The sequence below is a fragment of the Rhinolophus sinicus genome, chromosome 14 (genome assembly GCF_057876585.1).
Source record: "Rhinolophus sinicus isolate RSI-liver-muscle chromosome 14, RSI-T2T, whole genome shotgun sequence".
Classification (NCBI taxonomy): Eukaryota; Metazoa; Chordata; class Mammalia; order Chiroptera; family Rhinolophidae; genus Rhinolophus; species Rhinolophus sinicus.
The window spans coordinates 165,138,704-165,157,975 of record NC_142514.1 but is presented as its reverse complement, the minus strand read 5'-3'; the positions used below and the strand labels follow the sequence as shown (position 1 = coordinate 165,157,975).

Genomic DNA, 19,272 nt, shown 5'->3' with positions numbered 1-19,272 from the left:
AATCGTGCCTTCCGTTGCGTTGGAGGGAAAAAAGTAATCAGTTGACCTGCATTACTAAGTTGATTGAGTCTTTCCATTTTAATGGTGTCTCCACTTTTGTGGTTTACAAACCACAAGATCAGAATCAGCAGGGAACTTGAAAGAAAGATTCCAAGGCCTAAGCTCAGAGACTCTGATTCAGTGGCATCTGGAACGTGTTGCGCTAAAGCATAGATTTTTATGGATATTCATTCTTATCAGTATCCATCGGCAATACAGAAAAAATATTACAGTACTTGGTGCACATAAGTACTAATTACATACATTAGGAAGAAAGGCTCCTGTGAAGAAATACTTCTAATAAATCCAGGACAAGTTTAGGCTGAGGTGTAGGGCACTGGACACTTGATTCTCAGAGCCCTTTGAAGAAGGGACTTTAAGAAATGACAGAGCAGTTAGCAGTGAAGCTTTTAAACAGGTGGCTTGTTGGTAACGCCCCCAATCCCAGAACAGATAAGAATCCTTTTCCTCTGGGTTACTTGCCTGTTTTCAGCTGGAAGTAGCCTGCAGGCTGGGGATTCCATGGAGAAGCAAGTAGTGCCACAGACTGCAAGTTCGGGGTATGTTGCTTCAGGTCTGCAGTGACGTTGCTGACCCCATAAACACCCAGCGTTTCAATCACTACGGCAGGCAAGTACACCAGCCTCCCTTTCGTAGCGTAATAACCAACTGTGACGTTGTGAGAATGTTCCAGGATATCCACCTACGAAACAAACGGACCCCCAGACCTCTGTATTTATTTCCACAGTACTTTAAATTCTTCTTGGTGTTTCCTAGGACCACAACTGTTATTTAGCATGGCTGGGGCATAGGATCTCATTCAACACATATTCTAATAATCCTATAAAGCATACGTGGAAGGCAAGTCTCAAAATGTCAGAATACAACAAAAATATAATTTATATTGAACCTACACAGAATAGAATTAACTCTGTGCTTTTTTGATTCCTTAAGTGCCTCAGTATAATCTTGTGAGCACCACTTATCACCCGAGACAGCAGGCAAAAGAGAGTGCCGGGGAGTGGAATGCTGGGAAAACAGCTTTATTATATTTCTCATCAATTGTGAAAATTAAAAAACAGAAATGATAGATTAAGTGGGGGCACCTTCAGGACAGGGGTCAAGTAGTAAATGAGGTGAATTCCTCTCTCTAGAAGCTGAGAGAACAAGTGCTCAGACTTGACTCCATTCTTGACTTAGAAGTTGATTCAAGACCAAGGCAGGGGTGGATGATGAGAGTTTCTCTTAAAGCTGGGTCCTAGGGGACACTGATGATCTGAGCTCCTTTTAACCCAACTGGAAGATTTTGAGGCTTTCGAATTTATTCTTATTTGTTTTTGCTTTCTTAGTGTTTATAGTAACAACTCAGGGTGTTTTTAACACCCACTTCCTCCCCACCCTTATTCTTGCATCTTCCTTAGTCGTGTGGTGTGTATTTGCCGAAGAAACCAAGACAACTGATTTTGCAACAGGCTGGGTATGCCTTTGGTTCCTCCACACTTTGTTCCCCAAGGTGGTGTTTGAGATGGCTTTAGGTGAAACAAGAGATACTTATGGACAGAGTGTGGACACAGCACCAAGCAACACCACAGAGAAAGTGACTCCTGTACTAATCCTTCTAATTACCTCAAGGACCAAGTCTCAGTTTGGGGATCATTTACTCTTAACACCTCTCCAAACCTTGCTAATCATATTTTTGCCCACCATGTCTAGCTTGAAGTTAACAAGTTGTTCCCATTATTCTCGTTTTTATGATTACCTTTTCTCTGTGGCAAATGATCCTGATTTCCATTTGTGGTAATATCAAACATCCTTTCAAAAGAAATATATTTAAGTTTTTTAAAATGAGCCGATTGAAGAAAAAAGTAATACATAGTACCAATTGTCGTAGCGGTCTGTGATGATATGGAAAAAAGGCAAAAATTGTAAAGGTCGTCTGCAAATGATGAAGCTTACTGAAAACTGTACAGGGCGACCAATGGAAACGTTCACATTTTCCACTTGCAAATAAAGTTTCTGGTGCAGAAACCACAGGAGCCTCTGATGGAAGGCACTTCTTTCTTTCGTTTTTTTTTTTTTTTTTTTTTTGCCCCAGAATTGCATAAAAGAGAGTGACAATGACCAATAAACTATGCACCAAACCTTATTCTTAGTCCTTGGGGTGGTGGGAGGACCACCCAGCTGAATGCAGCTGTAGAACAAAGCATGAAAGGAAGAGGCCAAAGCAATATTTTTAAGTGGTGCAAAGGGCTGTCCACCAACTGCCTATCACATTTACTGCTTTAAAACTTGGCATCAAACCAAAAGTGTGTAAAGCAAGGCTTCCATCACGTGGACATGCCATCAAAATTGGCCAGCAGTTGTCAAATAGTACCTGGCATTAAAGTATTTGGAGACAAAAAATGTTTACTTACCTCTCTGCTGCTGGCAATTTAAGCAAAGTGGGACCCAATTTACGAGTCAGAGTGATAATTAAATGTCCAGAAATAAATCACTATCTACAATGGTGAGGAAGATAAAGGAAAAAGCAATGGATGGTTTCAGGAGAATTGCACTAACAATATTAAATACTATCCCCAAACAATGGGATAATAGGACAATTTCAAACAGTATAACCAGACGTAAAAAAAAAAAAAAAAAAATCTAGGCATAGGGCAATTAGCCTGTTTTCTATCTTGATATTTGACCTTTTTCTCCAGTCACTACACATGGGTTATGTGCCAAAATGAAGAAATTTACTACTTCTTGCAAACATGGTTATGGTACCCAGGGAGGAGGAAACATACTCTGGACCCAAGAGGAAGATGCAGACGGATTAGTCTGGTTACAAAAGCAAGGGGCTTACGTAAGCCGAGACGTCGTTCTGGTGGAATGCCTTCCGCAATGCCTGTGTCAGCCCTCTGGCTACATTGAGCTTCAAGGTTTCACTGATCTGCACTCTCCTTTGGGTCAGAAAGAGAACTGTGGGACAAAACAGAAGTGCAGTAATCAAGGTAAGGCAGCAGACCTCCTAATAAAGAAGCCCTCCTCTCTCTCACCACCACCCCCCGCAAGTTGAGGAAAACCGGTGAGTACAGGTCCACTCAGCTAGCAGTTGGGCTGAGAGGGGTGGGCTAGAGTAGCAGTTCTCTGGGTCTCATTCAAGGAAGAAGGCCCTACCCATTTGTGTGGTCCTCGTGGAGAGACAGCTAGTGCGCTGGTGGCACTTCATTTCTGACCAATGCTGCCTGTGACCTTCAGAGGTGGGGCTCAGCAGGGCCTGCTCTGACAGGTCTGCATGCAAGGAAATTCCCACAACTGCATTCCCTGAGAGCCTAACTTAAGTGCAGGCCCTGAGCTAGGTACTGCAGCCGAAAACAACCCTGAAGCAGGAAGGCAGTCCCCACCCTGAAAGTGTGACAGAGACAAGGATGGAGACCTGGGATGAGGATAGGCATTTGAGACTGAATGTGACAGGTGCTATTTAAAGGGAAGCCGAGACGCTGTTGGAGCCCCTAGGAGGAGCATCTAGCCCTGAATTGGGCAAGGGCATAGGGATCAGGGAAGGTTTCCTGGAGGAGATGATACTTCTGCTGAGTCCTAAAGGATAATGGGAGTGAGCTAGGCCAAGTGGGGGAGGCACTGTTCCACCCACTCCCAGGAGAGGGAAGACCGAACGCAAAGGCACAGGGGAGAGACGTGAAATACTTCAGTATATGTGTTCAGACTGGGTCCTGAGGCCAATGGGAAGTGAAGGGTTTTAAGCAAAGGCATGCATTTTAGAAGGTTCCTTTGACTGCAGACTGGAGAACAGGTTGGGGGTGGGGGTCTGAGGCAGAGAGATAAATGTGGCTGTTGTTGCAGAAATTTAGGTGAGTGACGGTGACAGTGTGATCTAGGCAGTGCAGGTGGAGAGAAGGGGTATTCAGGAAGTAGACCTGAAAGGAACTGGTGATTAGGTGTGGCTGGGGTGACAGGGGAGGGAGGGGCTGGTGAAGAAGAGAGGGGGAGAATGTTCCCGACTTCTGCATCTGAGTGGCTGAGGTTGCCTGCCACTCAAAGCAGGAGGCATAGATATGAAGGGAGAGAGGGAGGGAAAGTAGAACACCAGATGGTGCAATTTCTTGAGATAGAGAAGGAGATACTGTACTTGCAGCTATGCCCAGTTTCACAATTTCCCATTTTAGAATAGGATATGTCTCATGAGATAATTTCATTTAGTTCCTTGTGGGGTGAAGAGGAAGGCAGGATGCGAGCATTCCACATTGGCATACTCTTTCAAATAATGTCTAATGCTTTTTATAGCAAACACTACCACTCTATTAAATGGACTCCGTGACTTCCTGGCCTAGTTTGCAGCAACTGGGAGGTGGGGCCTAAAAAGACAGCATCCACCTCCCCCCTGCAACATTTTCAAGAAGATCTGTCTCCTTTTCAACATCAAAAGAAATCCCAGGCGCCCACATAGTATACTGTAACTGTACTTTTAGTATCTGCTGATTGAGAAAATACATGACAAAAGGGCTTTCTGAGATCTGAAGTATGTCCCAGGATTTTATACTTTACTAACACATCATTCATTCATGTGAGACATCACTTATTCTCTCTACAGGTAAACCTTGGTGCCTAGTTGCTTTCTCGGACTCCTGGACGAACTGGTTTCCCAGGGGCCTCTGCTATCAGGACTGATCCCAAGACTAGAATCCGTGTCACATGCTGGTCCTCTCCTGTCACTTGATAAAGATCAGGGATTCTCAACCTGGGCACTACTTACATTCTGGGCTGGATTATTCTTTGTCGTCAACCATCCTGTGCACCGTGGGCTGTTTAGCAGCATCCCTGGTCTCTGTCTCACTAGAGGCCAGTAGCACCCTCCCTACCCTCTAAGTTGTGGCCAAAATGTCCTCTGGGGGAGGAGGAAGTAAAATTGCCCCTGGTTGAGAACCACGGATCTGAAAGAAAGCTAATAATTCTGTTGCGTCTCTGAGGCCATTATGTACTGGCTGCTTTCAAGTAAAAACAGGAGAGTGGAATCTTACCCGTCTTCACCAGGAGCTTACTGGACATCTGACACTCCAGGTTGGACGCCATTTTGCCTGTCGTGACCATAGGTGTCGACGCAGCGGGAAGAGCAGTATCTGAGTTTTCTGCTGGCAGAGGTGGCAAGCGGGTGGCCCTTACTGGTGCGGTCATGGACGTCAAGGCTGCTGTGATTGTCAGCGGGCGTGTGGTGGCCGTCCTGGGCATGTCTAGGCTGGTGGGATTTGGGAAGTTCGTGTGCATGGCTTGTGGTTTCCTGGGGAGGTGTGTTGTGGACAACAGGCCGGAGGCAGTGCCCACGTTCCCTTGCCTGGCGGTGTGAGCGCTCATGGTGTGTGCTGATCTTGCAAACATGTAGGTTGGTGTGATCGAGAAGGCTGGGTGGACTGCCCCTGGTGTGGCCTTTGGGCCAGATGCTCCGTAGTCTGTGACATTTTTAGCTACAGCAGTGGTCAGACTGCTCTTAACTAATCCTGAGGCCACGGCCAAAGGGCTGCTGCTGGTACCTTTAGCAACCAGGGCTGCAGACAGCGCTGGTGGACTTGACTTCCTCAGAAACAACGTAGCTGCAGCTGCTACTGTCGGTTCTGCCTTAGGCGACACTGAGGAGTCCCCTGTAAAGAGACAAAAAGCAAAGTTTGTCATTGGCCTGCAGTGCACACGTCACTTGTGGTGATGAATGGATGTGACTTACGGGTTTGTGGGGGTGAAAAGTCTCTGTGCTCTGAAATTTAGGCAAAACAGCTTAGGCTCATAAAGTCAATTAACCACAATGAGAATGCCTCTTAGAGCAAAGCTATGGTTGGTAATAAGGACACTTAAATGCTGAATACTTTGCAAAAAATCAAGTCAGCAGAGGATCAAGGGCATGACTACATGGCCATGGCGTTGCTAACTCATTCATCAGCCTGAGAGGGTGTGTCTGCTCCTTCTGAGCAAAGCTGGGGATCTGTGCTGAGCTCGAAGACGCTTTAGCCACGGAAGCAGTCATACCTGTTTTCTGGGTGCCAGGAAGCAAACTACCTGCATTAGTGGCTGCACCTGTCCATTTCTTGGGGCGCTGAGAAGCCAGCAGCACTTTGGAAGGGGGCCTGAATAAGGCACTGGTTGACAGAGGAGATTCAGCAGTAGAGTGATGTCTCAGGATACTCTGGAATGGTGCGGAAGCATTTAGTACAGGAGACGGATAGATGTTACTGGAAATTTGGAAACGTGTATCCGTTCCATCTGAAAGCATTTCCTGTGAGCCAGCTGTGGAAGGCAGACTTGTAGAGGTTAGCAAGAGAGAACGTATTGGATGGGCAGGTAGCTGTAAATGGGGATGAGACAAGACATGTTGACTTGCAGGTGGGTAATCTTCAACCTCAGCTGCTTGGAAGCCTCTGGAATGGTTGTTATTACTTGTGGACAAGACATCTGTGTGGTTTCCAACCACAGTAACATCTGACTGTTGGACCGGCTGGTTGGTGCTTGTATCAAGGACTGGCTCCTGAATACTAATGCCTTCTGCAGTTGCTAAATGCCCAGCAGTGTCTTTGAAATTCTGAGGTTTTATGGGACGAACAGCTGAAGTTAAACCGCTGGGAGCAGTAGAGGAAGCTGAATGAGTGTCCCAACTTGCGGAGTTAATTGTGTGCCCATTTAGATCATAATTTGTTTGCTGCAGCAAGCCAGATAGCATTGGTTCTGTGGAACGGGATCCAGTTTCTGCTGAAAGAGAACTCCAGAAGACATCTGTGACTGCTGGCTTTTTCACGTTTCCCATTGTTGAGAAATCATAGACCTCAGTATAGGAGGGAAATGCTGTCACCTGTTTGGAAGATGAAACTGGCAACTCAGAATGGTCTGTTGCAGCTGTGTAAGTCTCTGGCTTGCTGTTGGAAAAGCTGGGAGATGGGGAAACAGTCTGGGAGGCTAGTATGGAGGGAACGGAACGTGGAGGTAATTCTGAAGGAAGGTTTGTTCTTGGTGTTGTAATGACAGTAGATGAACTGTGATCAGTGCTAAAATCGGAGGTGAATCCACTTACAGTGTGAAGACTTGGGCTCTCCTTACTTGGAAGGGTCTGGAGCGCAACTGTCGAATTTGCCTTTTTGTTTTTCTTTAAAACAGCTATTACACTATCTTCTTTCTGCAGGGGAAATGTCCAAGTCGTGGAGAGGAAATTAGGAAATTGGCTTGACAGGAGGAAGTCTGTAGCTGCTGCAGGAGGGGGTCCATCATAGCCCTCTTTCTGAGGAGTGGGCATTTTGGGTTCGGCGGAGGGCGAGGCATGATTCTGTGCCAGCTGGAAGGAAGGGGCCGTGGAGGGAAAGTCTGGTGCTGCGCCATTCGATGGTGATGCAGGAATCGTCCCAGAGAGGATGGCTTGTCCTCGGTCGGCTGTGGTGAGAGGCAGAGGAGAAGGCACCAAAGAGGAGGATGTGTGTTCTGCTGAAAGGGCGGGCCCTTCGGAATTCTCTGGAGCTGCTGACAAATGCAGTGGGTTAGCAGACTCATTTGCAGTAGCAGGGGCTAGCTTTCTGCTGGTCATTTCCACTGCCACTGCCTCTGCAGTCTGGAACAGGGAAGGCACAGCCCCATGGTTCGCTGCGGCACTCTTCAAAGCCGGCCAAGAAACCCCATTGTGCACTTTTTCAGCCACCTCAGCTTCGACTGACTGGGTGGATGCAGGACTTGAATCCATGTCCGACCTTGACCCTGAGGGAGTTCTACCTGGAAGCCAAAGACTTCCAGGTGCTAGGGGATGGGGAGACACATGGGCCAATTCTGCCATGGAATTCAAAAACTCAGGAGTGGGGGAGCCTGCTGAGCGGGGACCCTTGGTGGGGGATAGCTCCAAATATTGCTTTGTTGAAGATCCAAAAAAACGTAGGCGAGGGATGCTTATTAAATCCTGAGCATTTTGGGGTGGAGTGTGGTTCATTTCATTAGCAAGCGGGTTTGGGGGGTTAGCTACACTCTGACTTGAAGAGGAATCAGTTGGAGCTGTTTGAGGGAATAAAGGCACTTTGGTGGGTCGCTCAGCTGGCTTCAAAAAGATGATGGAACGAGATGAGTCAGGAGTCAATGAAGAGGATGGTGGAGATTGTGGGAGAAGTGGGAGGATAGCTGACCTCGGGGAATGCTGTTTTGGAATGGAAGGAGTCCCTACGCGTACTGACTGGGATGGGAGGACAGCACTCAAGGATGTCACTGATGGGACAGTGGACAATGGGAGAAGCATGCTGGTGTGAGGCAAACCTGTCTCGGCAGCTGCTTCTCTTCCCCTTTGCGGTCTTGGTTGGACCAGGGACTCAGTGGAATCCTTGGAAGGTTCGAGGGAGGTGCTATATCCACTTCCTTGGTAAGGGGAAGAAGAGAAGTCCCCGTGAGCCCTAGCTCTGCGGTGTGTCTTGGGAAGAGGTGTTCGGGCAAACTGTAGCACGCTTGTGTTGTCAGGGGATGGTCCCAGCACATTCTTGATTCTGTCCACTGCTGAGGAAGACTGGACTTCTGAGAAAGGCCATGTTGGTGAAATCGGTAACAACTTCCCATGAGGAAATGCTTCTGGGGTTGGGGTGACAGTTATCTGTAGATTGTTTGTTCCTGCGAAATGAAATATCGAGCAGTCAGACATCAGGTCATCATGAAGTGCCTGCTGAGGTAGGTCCTGGAGAGAAGGGATGAGCAAGACAGGTACTGCTCAGATCTCATCACAAAGACTCATTAAACACATTAAAACCATGAATTAAGTAATGATAAATATGCAAATGAACAGCTAACCTACAGGGCAAGGTTGGTGAGAAGCAGTCTCTGTGAAGTGATGTTTAAGCAAAGATGCGGGACACACTTATGTATTTTAAATCTTTTTTTTCTATACCATCTCCGAGAGTTGGACTATGAAACTCACAATACAAAAAAAAATCAAAGATGAACATGACTACCTGCCATGGCCAATGATACCACAATAAATTTCATCCAAAAACCCCAAACGCAAAATGAAAGGACCAAGTACCCAAATGTAAGTCTTTTTTTTAGGACCCTAAAGCACGTCAAGCAGAATAACTGAGATGGCCTGTGATTGGAAAGATGGCACAAAGCAGACATCTTTATTTTGTTCGATTTCAAAGGATTCCTGACGCTATCATTCATGCCATGTCAAAAAGCAAAGGAGATGTCTCTCAGATTAGGTTATCTCTGAGAGAAAACCTATTCACGTCCCACCTAGGACCAGAGACACCTTTCACGAGGCCTGTGTCACTGCAGTCCCTGAGGAGATCTGAGCGCAGTCAGCTCCTATGTGAAGAGCTGCAGGCACAAGGGCAAGCAGACAGGACACAGAGGTGGCCTCCCCAGGAAAGGAGGCAAGGAAATCACTGATTGGAAAGCTAGAAATTTCACCACTGGGAAGAGAAACAACATCCTGTTTGGTGATGCTGTCCCTCTTTCCATGGCTCTATCGTGCTGAGGGTGCAGACATCCCCAGAGGTGTTCAAGTGCTGTTGCACATATTTTAAAATAAAACGAAAAAAGAAAAGGTACTTCTAGAACTCTCTACATTATTAGCCCAAAAAACCGTTAGAACTGTCTAATAGAAACAAACAAACAAGCCAAGCGCTGATGCCAGAAAATCTGGGTTTGCATGCGCCCTCCAGCCACCTGGAGCTGTAGGTGCGTCTTTGTTTGGGTCACTGTTGTATAAAGTGGGGACAACAAGCTCAGTAACTACCCTGCTGGGCTGCTGTGAGGAGCAAATGAAGTCATGGAGGTGGAAGGAAGGTCTCTCCAAGCAGAAAAGCACTCAACAAAAGTTAAAAAAAAAAAAAAAGAAAAAGCATTACACAAATGAGTTGTCATTACAGTCTCTAAGCCCCTGTTTTTTCGTTAATTCTTTTTAACAAAAGAGGACACTGTGATCCAGAAAGGGGACACCATTTGCCAGAAGCCACATAACTGAGTAGGGACAGAAGCAGGTCCAGACACAAGGTTCCCAGTGCAGTGTTTTCTGTTTCTGCTGCTTCTCTCAAACCAGTGCCTGGTCTTCAGTCCACCCCCCTTGTATTCTGCCAACAAAAAACCAAACAACAAAACCAGAAATCTTAGAATATTTGAGTTCTTAGAATATGCAATATCCTCTGCAGTCACAAAAGTTAAATAGTGATGGTTTTCTGAATTATTGTTTTCAGTTTCATTTTTTAAGACTTGGAAAAATAAGGACAGAGGGTGTCTTTTACTCTGAATTAGTTATCACACAAAAAATTTCCTTTTTGATTTTATTTTTTTAAAAATTCCCCATTCTTGGGACTTACAGGTACCCAAGAAATTGGCCTTCAGTCATTTTTAAAACACATCAGGGTGTAAACCAATATACTTTAAAGTCAATGGACTTGTTCACTCCATTCTGTAAGCAAAAACCAGCCCCTTGTCCTGGGCAAGCCATCCTCAAAGCCCCTCTCAGCTCCTTTGTCTTGGTATGGCCAGATCAAAATCACTAAAGCCCTTACCTGCAGGGCCCAATTCCCTCAGGCTTGTTATCCAAAACCCCTTACACAGAAATAAGTGGCATATACAGCTATAGGACACCAATCTCTAACACAGCATTTCATTAAAATGCATGCACTCCTTGGGAACTGCCTCATGGTTTGCAATAGAAATTGCATTTCTGTTACCACATACAGCCTAAGGAAGTGTTCACCCTCAGTCACTTTACATGGAAGTATTACAATTCTACAATTTCTAAAATTTCAGTGTTACAGTTTTACATGGAAGGCTGATACTGCTTTCATCCCTCAATCCTCCCTATTGTTTCTCCCCTAGCTAGTGTCAGCTTCATACTTTTCATGGAGCCTTGCTTGGTTCTGTATATGGGTGGCATTTATACTGGTGAATATAACATCCACATACAGGCATACCTCAGAGGTTTTGCAAGTTCAGTTCTAGACCACCGCCATAATGCGAGTTATCACAAATAAAGCAAGTGGTAATCTTTTTGCTGGTGGAGGGACTTTCCCTCAGTTTGTAAAAAATGCAAAATCTGTAAAGCTCAATAAAGCCAAGTGCAATAATATGAGGTATACCTGTAATGTTTGCATTTTGATGTTTTCCAGTAACACTTTCAAATCCATTTTTATTATTTGCATGAAATCTATATAGCATTTCTTCTTTTGTAGTGTCATTGAAATAGTTTCAACCATAGGTTCAACTCATGCATTCAAGAGTCATACCCAATTAATCTTGTTTCAAGTAAGTAGCTTTGTAGCTCAAAAAGGATGCTACAGACATAGTAGCTTTTGCTTTCAGCACAATATTTGACAAACTCACAAAAGTCTTGCAAACAGGAAGGAAGAATGGGTGTTGAATGGTGATGGGGATTGGGGTGGAGTTGCAACTGACTGAATGGCCACAGTCTAAGGAGGCTGATGGAAAGCTCCATGCTGAAGTGAAGAGATGATTTCTAGTGAATTTGCCTCTATTGGACCTGGTTGTTTCTAGACTAGAATCCATTGTGTCCCAAGCTATCCCTTAAGAAACACAGTGTTCCATGATGCCTCATGAAGAAATGTTTCTACGAACCGTTTTGAGAAGTGTACATACTACACTCACACGGAATAGTCATTACTGCTGTTCACCATATGTTTCTGGTTCTTCACCTTTGGAACACCATGGTAGGGCTGCACTTCCTGGATACCTCTGTGGTCATTTGCTAATTCTATGAGTATGTTTTCTTCCTTAGTTTTATGTACATCATTTTTTTGGCCAATGAGTTGTGAGCAGGAGTGATGTGTGTCATTTGTAGGCTAGAACATTTAAAAGCTGGAGCAAGACTCCAGAACTTGCTTTCTCTGCAGGAAAAAAAAAAATCCCTAACAATATTATATCTCAATCAGCTATTACTGGAGAAGGAGGAAGTGAATGAAAAAGAGGAGGAGGAGGAGGAGGGAGAAATTAGCAATATTCCAAATGTTTGCTGGGCCTCTTAAGGAGTATGATAAGCAAAGGCCCTCTGCTGTCAAAAAGATGTACAGACAGAATGAACAAGAAATAAGCTTTTGCTGTTTTAAGTCACTGTAGTTTGGTGGTTGTTTGTTACTGCAGCATAACCTGACTTACCCTAACCTATTCCGAAATTGTCACCAGAAGAGGATTTGGAATTTATGCGGGCATACCCCCATTACATCAACATTCAACTAAAAGCCCAGAGAACTATCATAATCAGGGACATATAAGAGTGCCTGGGATGCAGTAAAAACTCAGTAAATCGATGTTGGATGGTTTAATTAAACCTGGGCCAATATTTCTTAAATCTATTTGAACTCTGGAATATCTTTGGGATATTTCTCAAACACATTTGACCTCAGAACTTAGTGACTTTAAAAAAATGATGTCGATAAAGCTAAGGAAGAAAGCATATTCATAGCATTTAGCAAATGACACTAAACTAAAGAAAAACTGATATGAGAAATTTCAGAGAAACACACTTCACAGACTTATCAACTAACTGAAATTATTATTAAAGGCAGATATAAATTAGGATTAAATCTAAAGGCTTGCCCTCAGTCCAAATATTGCCTAGACAGAAACCGGATGGGAGCTTCCCTTTAAGAATAGCTTATGTTAGGAGAAGATTTTTGCAAACAGTGCCTCCGATAAGGGGCTAATATCCAAAATATACAAGGAACTCATGCAACTCAACAACAAAAAAACAAACAACCCAACTGAAAAATGGGCAGAGGACCTGAAGAGACATTTCTTCAAAGAGGACATACAAATGACAAATAGACATATGAAAAAATGCTCAACATCACTAATCATCAGAGAAATGCAAATAAAAACCACAATGAGATATCACCTCACCCCAGTCAGAATGGCTATCATCAACAAGACAAATAGTAACAAGTGTTGGAGAGGCTGTGGAGAAAAAGGAACCCTCATACACTGTTGGTGGGAATGCAGATTGGTGCATCCGCTATGGAAGGCAGTGTGGAGGTTCTTCAAAAAATTACGAATAGAATTACTATATGACCCAGCAATCCCCCTCCTGGGTATCTACCCAAAAAATCTGAAAACATTTATCCATAAAGACATGTGTGCTCCAATGTTCACTGCAGCTTTATTTACGGTGGCCAAGACATGGAAATAACCAAAATGTCCCTTGATAGATGAATGGATAAAGAAGTTGTGGTATATATATACACAATGGAATACTATTCGGCAGTAAGAAAAGATGAAATAGGACCATTTGTGACAACATGGATGGATCTTGAGATTATAATGCTAAGCGAAATAAGTCAGACAGAAAAAGCAGAGAACAGTATGATTTCACTGATATGTGGTATACAAACCAAAAACAACAAAAGAACAAGACAAACAAATGAGAAACAAAAACTCATAGACACAGACAATAGTTTAGTGGTTACCAGAGGGTAAGGGGGGGAGGGGTGTGGTAGATGAGGGTAAAGGGGATCAAAGATGGTGATGGAAGGAGAACTAACTCTGGGAGGTGAACACACAATGGGATTTATAGATGATGTAATACAGAATTGTACACCTGAAATCTATGTAACTTTACTAACAATTGTCACCCCAATAAACTTTAATTAAAAAAACAATAGCTTATGTTGCCTATAGGCAGAGTTGACTGGAGCTCTTTACAAACTAGAATAGGAATGTAGGGTAACAAAGAAATAACAAATTCTTAGGCTGCATTAAAACTTTTCCACTTCTAAAATTAAAAAATATTCATACTTGGAAAATAATATCTATAATGTTTATATGTAAGGTATAAAGAATAAATTAAAAAAAAAATACATGGTCTATGGCTCCATGGAACTCATAGTCTTACAGGAGATGTCTTATGGGGACTTAAACATTCTCACAAATATAAAAATGATAAATGTTACAGCTGACAGATGCACAGATGTTAAGAGCATGCCATGGGAGGATGTGACCTGATCAGGGACGTCAGAGAGTACATCACTGAGGAAGTGAATATCAATCAGAGATCCAAATAATCAGTAGAAGTTAACTAAGAAAAGAGAGTAGGGAAAAACATTCCATGTAGAGGGATACACATATGCAAAGGCCCTGTGGCAGGAAGGAGCATAAACAATACAAGAAACTGAAAGAAGGTGACCATAGCGAGATCGGGTAGAACATTAGTAGTCCTGGCATGAGATAAGGCTGGAGAGGTAGGTGATTGAGGTGTCATAGGTTTTATTTGAAGTGATGGAGGATGGAGGTGAGCGAGGATGATTTGTGTTTTAGAACAATCATCCTCGCTATGGAATGAAGAACAGACTGGAAAGGGGCAAGAGTGAATGACAGGAGACCAGTAAGGAAACACTGGCAGTGATCCAGGCATGTGATGACAGGAAAGTTGTAAAGAGTATAGTCACGGGTGGGAGACCAAAACAGATAATCCTTTATGGTCCCTTTCAATTCTCAGAGTTCAGGATAATGTAGTCCTTTAAAATATTTGTGTTTGTATATGTGATAGTTTTTTTTTTTAAACTACAAATTCTCCTATATGCCTCCCAGTGAGAGGTGGGGTCTGTGTCCCCTCCCCTGAATCTGGGTGGGCAGGAGATTGTTCAACCAATTGGAGCATGGCAGAAGAAATGCCATGTGACTTCTGAGGCTACCATCATAAAAGGCCAGACAGCTTTCGCTTGGTCTCTTGGAACGCTTGCTCTCTATATGCTCTCTCTCTGTCCCTCCTGGAACCCAGCCACCACTCTGTGAGCAGTCCAAGCCACATGGAGAGGCCATGTGTAAGTACTCCAGTCAATAGTCTCAGCTGAGCCAACCTTCTCAGTCCTCCGAGCCCAGGCAAAGACATGTGAATGAAGAAGCCTCCAGATAATTCTAGCCCCCAACCATTGGAATCACCCTGGCTGTTTGAGCCCTTCCTACTGAGCTCCCAGGCATCATGAAGCAGAGACAAGCCATACCCACTGTGCTAGGTCTGAATTCCTGAAACGGTGAGCATTATACAATGGTTGTTATTTGACAACATTAAGTGAGGTGGGGTTTGTTGCATAGCAATAATAACACAAACCGTACTGGGTAGTATCCCTCACCTGTAAGAAGAGAGTCTCTGTCATTTTAATTAGATTCTCAAAAGGATTCAGAAGCCAAAATCAGAAAAGAACTCTTCATTTCAATGAAAATGACTTCTGATTTATAAAAAAAAAAAATTATGTCTATGCTAATAAACTGTATTTGTATTAAAGTTACATTCTGGAAGGGATAAGACAGAAGAGAAATTTTGAGAGGGGAAATAAGAGGTAAATGGTGTGTATTAAGAAGAAGGGGAGGGCCGGCCCGGTGGCTCAGGCGGTTGGAGCTCAACTAAGATTGAACGTGGTACCTTGAGCTGAGCTGCCGCTGAGCTCCTGAATGGCTCAGTTGGTTGGAGCACGTCCTCTCTACCATAAAGTTGCTGGTTCGACTCCCACAAGGGATGGTGGGCTGTGCCCCCTGCAACTAACAATGGCAACTGCACCTGGAGCTGAGCTGGGCCCTCCACAACCAAGATTGAAAGGACAACAACTTGACTTGGAAAAAGTCCTGGAAATACACACTGTTCTCCAATAAAGTCCTGTTCTCCTTCCCCAATAAAAGCTTAAAAAAAAAGAGAAGGGGAAAGTAAGTTAGGAGAAGTAGGCCATAACCAAACTGCAGAGAGTTTAAAACACACTCAAAGGAAGGCAGTGAAATACAAGTTTAATACAGGTGGTGTGTTGGACACACTCTAATACAGCCCCCTGATCCCTATCTCTTGGTGGTCATGCATTTGTGTGTCCCCTGTCCTATAGAATGAGTAGAACCTGTACCTTGCTTTTAATCAATAGAATATGGCAAAGGTGATGGGATGTCACTCTTGTGATTACATTATCTTAAATAAGACCCTATCTTGCTAGCAGATTCACTCTCCTTGATGACCTGATGAATTAAGAGGCCATATTGGGAAAGCCCATGTGGCAAAAAAAAAAATGTGGGAGGCCTCTAGAACTGCAGCAATCTCTAGCAACTATGAATGGCCTCTCGGAACAGAAGGTGGCCTCCACCTGACAGCCAGCAAGAAGCCAGGGCCTTCAAGCTGGCAGCCACAAGGAAATAAATTCTGCAAACAGCTTGAATGAACTCGGAAGTGGACTCTTCCCCAGCGATGCCTTCAGATGATAACACAGCCCAGCTAACACCATAATTGTCACTTTATGAGACCTTGCACAGAGGACCCAGATAAGCTGTGCCCTGTATCCATGGAAACAGGGAGATAATAAATGAACATTTTTTAAGCCACAAAGTTTGTGGTAATTTGTTACACAGCAATAGATAACTAATACAGGTAGGAAGTAAGGGGCTGCAGAAGGGTGTGTGGTGAAGCAGGTGTGTAGGAGGAAGAGCTGGAGCAAGAGATATCGTGGCTGCCGAATAGCATGAAGGACGGCGAGAAGTTGCAATCAAGACAGTGAAAAAGAAGCCCAAGTGAACATATTTGTTTGGAATATCACAGAGAACAAGCTGAGAAATGAAAATTCTAACATGGTACCTGGGACTCAGAGGAAATTATCTGAAGGTAACACAGGGCTTTGCAAGAGTAGAAACAAAGCCACAGCACCAATAAGCAGCTGACACATTGGAATGTTGCTGTGAAACAGGTGATACTCTTTTATTTAAACCCCAATATTCATGGGGGAAAAAAAAGCCACATCATTCTCATCAAATTACTGAATTCTTGTTTTACTCAATGAATTCCCACTGATTCTCCAATCTCTCCCCCCACCAAATACCTCCCATAACTTTCTTCTAGTTAGAATAACATGGATTATTCTTTGCTGAAAATAGGGTAATGGTCTTCAAAAGATGCAAAGGTAAGTCCCACACACCAGAGAAGAAGATGCAAAAGAGTGGTGTGTTCCTGCACAAGCCCCAGACTGGCTACCCTTTCTGAATGTTTACAAATATGAGCATTCCGGGGACAACCGAACAATTACCTTCTGTTCAGGCAGACTGTGTTTCCCACAAAGGGATTTGTAGTCTAAAGAATTTTAAAAGGAAGTATCTTAAGTGGTAAGAGATTTAAGGAGGCATTGGATGAAGAAAGATAGGGGAAGATGGATTTATGTAGAAAATGAGTGAAAGCAAGCAAGCTGAAGACCCTCTTCTCTTCCTTGCTCAAGGAAATAAGAATAGGTAGTCACATAGACCCTACTCAGGGCTCCTTCAGAGCACCGGGATGCCATTCAGAACTCAGAAATGCCTGCAGATCATCCATTGTCATAAGTCCACACATCTGTGGAAACACTTATAGTTTGCAGAATATTCCTACCCTCATCTCACCTTGTTCCTCATAGTACCTATGAGGTAGAGGATACAGCTTATTATCCTCATTTTACAGGTGAGGAAACCAGGGCTCAGGGAGGTCAAGTGCTGACTTGGCCAAGGTCACACAGAGAGTTACCCTATAGTCGAGTATGTCTCAATTTCTCTGACTTCAGGTCCAAGGCTCTCTGCTCCCCGTAGGAAGGAGTAGGTCTTCCTCCGTGTCTAGGTCTCGGGTGGGCTCTGTCCTCCCAGAGGGACCCCAGGAGACTGGAGTCCACACAGTAGCTGCCTCTTTCTCATGAGTTTGACAATGTGTCTCTTTGGTGCTGCATAGGCAAACATTACTGAGCACAGCTCTAAATCACAGAGACCTGTCAGCCTTCGATTCCCAGAAGATCAAAAGAGATGGATTAAGCGCCATTGCTATGCTGAAGCATTCACCCCACACCCAACAGTTCTGAAGTCTGGCGCCTGGGACATTCTTGCCTAGGATGATTTCTCTTGGGGCTTTTTAAAACGAAATGTGCCAGTTAATAGAATCAAATTGCCATTCCTTGAAGCGATGCCAGCAAATAAAATATGCTGTTTACTGCTTCTACAGAAGCATTTTAACTTTCGAAGCTCTTTTGCAGCTGTTTTCTTTTTAAAAAAAGTTTATCGCTTTCAAATCCTTTGTGAAACAGGTTTAAAAATAAAGCTGACTTTTCCTCCAGTATATACAATATCACTGTCATTTTTTTAAAACCTCAGTTTACGTGATCATTACAGAAAATTTAGAAAAGCTGGAAAAGTAGAAGAAAAAGAAAAAGAAACCCACACCTCCCTCAGCCCTCTCCTCATGCACGACCCACCACGCTGAGAAAACCAGGATGCATACTATGGTGAATTACACGTCTAGACTTCATTCTTGGAAAAGCTTGGGTTTTGCTTGCTTTGCAGACCTGTGACTACATTGCACATCCAACTTTGTACTTGCTTTTTCTCTTTTAACATTATATTAAAGTATTTTCCATATTGGATAAGTCTGCCTGCCGCTAAGACGTGGTATGTATTATAATATTATTTATTTAACCATCCCCCAACTGTTAAGATGCAGGTTGTTTATAAATTTTAAGTATTATAAATAATGGCCTCATCTCCTTCCAATTTTGTCATCACAGCCCCTACGTGGCAGGTGGGACAGACACAGTGACCTCCTCTTATGGACTAGGACACCACACACATAGAAGATCATGTGCTGTTCACTGCAGCTTTGTTTACGGTGGTCAAGACAGCGAAACTACCAAAGTGTCCTTCGATAGATGACTGGATAAAGAAGCTGTGGTATATATACACAATGGAATACTATTCGGCAGTAAGAAAAGATGAAAGAGTACCATTTGTGACAACATGGATGGATCTTGAGATTATCATGCTAAGTGAAATAAGTCAGACAGAAAAAGTCAAGAACCATATGGCTTCACTCATATGTAGAATATAAAACTGAAAGCAACAAAGGAACAAGACAAACAAAAAAACAACACCTCATAGACACAGACAACAGTTTAGTGGTTATCAGAGGGTAAATGGGGAGAGGGGGATGGTAGAAGAGGGAAAAGGGGGTCAAATATATGGTGATGGAAGGAGAACTGACTCTTGGTGGTGAACACACAATGTGATACATAGATGATGTATTATAGCAATGTACATGGGAAACTTATGTAATTTTACTAACCATTGTCACCCCAATAAATTTAATTAAAAAAAAAGATCATCTCCATCAAGAGAAGTAAATCAATGGGACTTGGAGTTTCTCTCCCCCTCCTATGCCTTGGCATCCTTCTGATCTTTCTGATGCGGTCATTTGTAACTGTAAAAACTTCATCACACAAGATGACATAAACTCAACCATAGAAAAATACA

The 19,272-nt window shown here is 43.6% G+C and overlaps 1 protein-coding gene across 5 annotated transcripts in view; it reads right to left on the bottom strand.

Moving 5' to 3' along the window:
* Window positions 1-19,272, bottom strand: part of KIAA1549L (KIAA1549 like) — a 253,861-nt gene that overhangs the window by 99,294 nt on the left and 135,295 nt on the right. Inside the window, exons 2-6 of one of the 5 annotated variants that reach the window (XM_074337085.2) lie at window positions 8,302-8,646; window positions 6,052-7,524; window positions 5,058-5,672; window positions 2,885-3,000; window positions 523-742 (exon numbers count right to left, since the gene is read on the bottom strand). In XM_074337085.2, the coding sequence (XP_074193186.2) occupies window positions 523-742; window positions 2,885-3,000; window positions 5,058-5,672; window positions 6,052-7,524; window positions 8,302-8,646 (2,769 nt within the window). Of the gene's footprint in view, window positions 1-522; window positions 743-2,884; window positions 3,001-5,057; window positions 5,673-6,051; window positions 8,647-19,272 lie in introns of those variants that run through there. The other 4 variants (XM_088789508.1, XM_088789505.1, XM_088789506.1 and 1 more) reach the window with 4 other exon arrangements.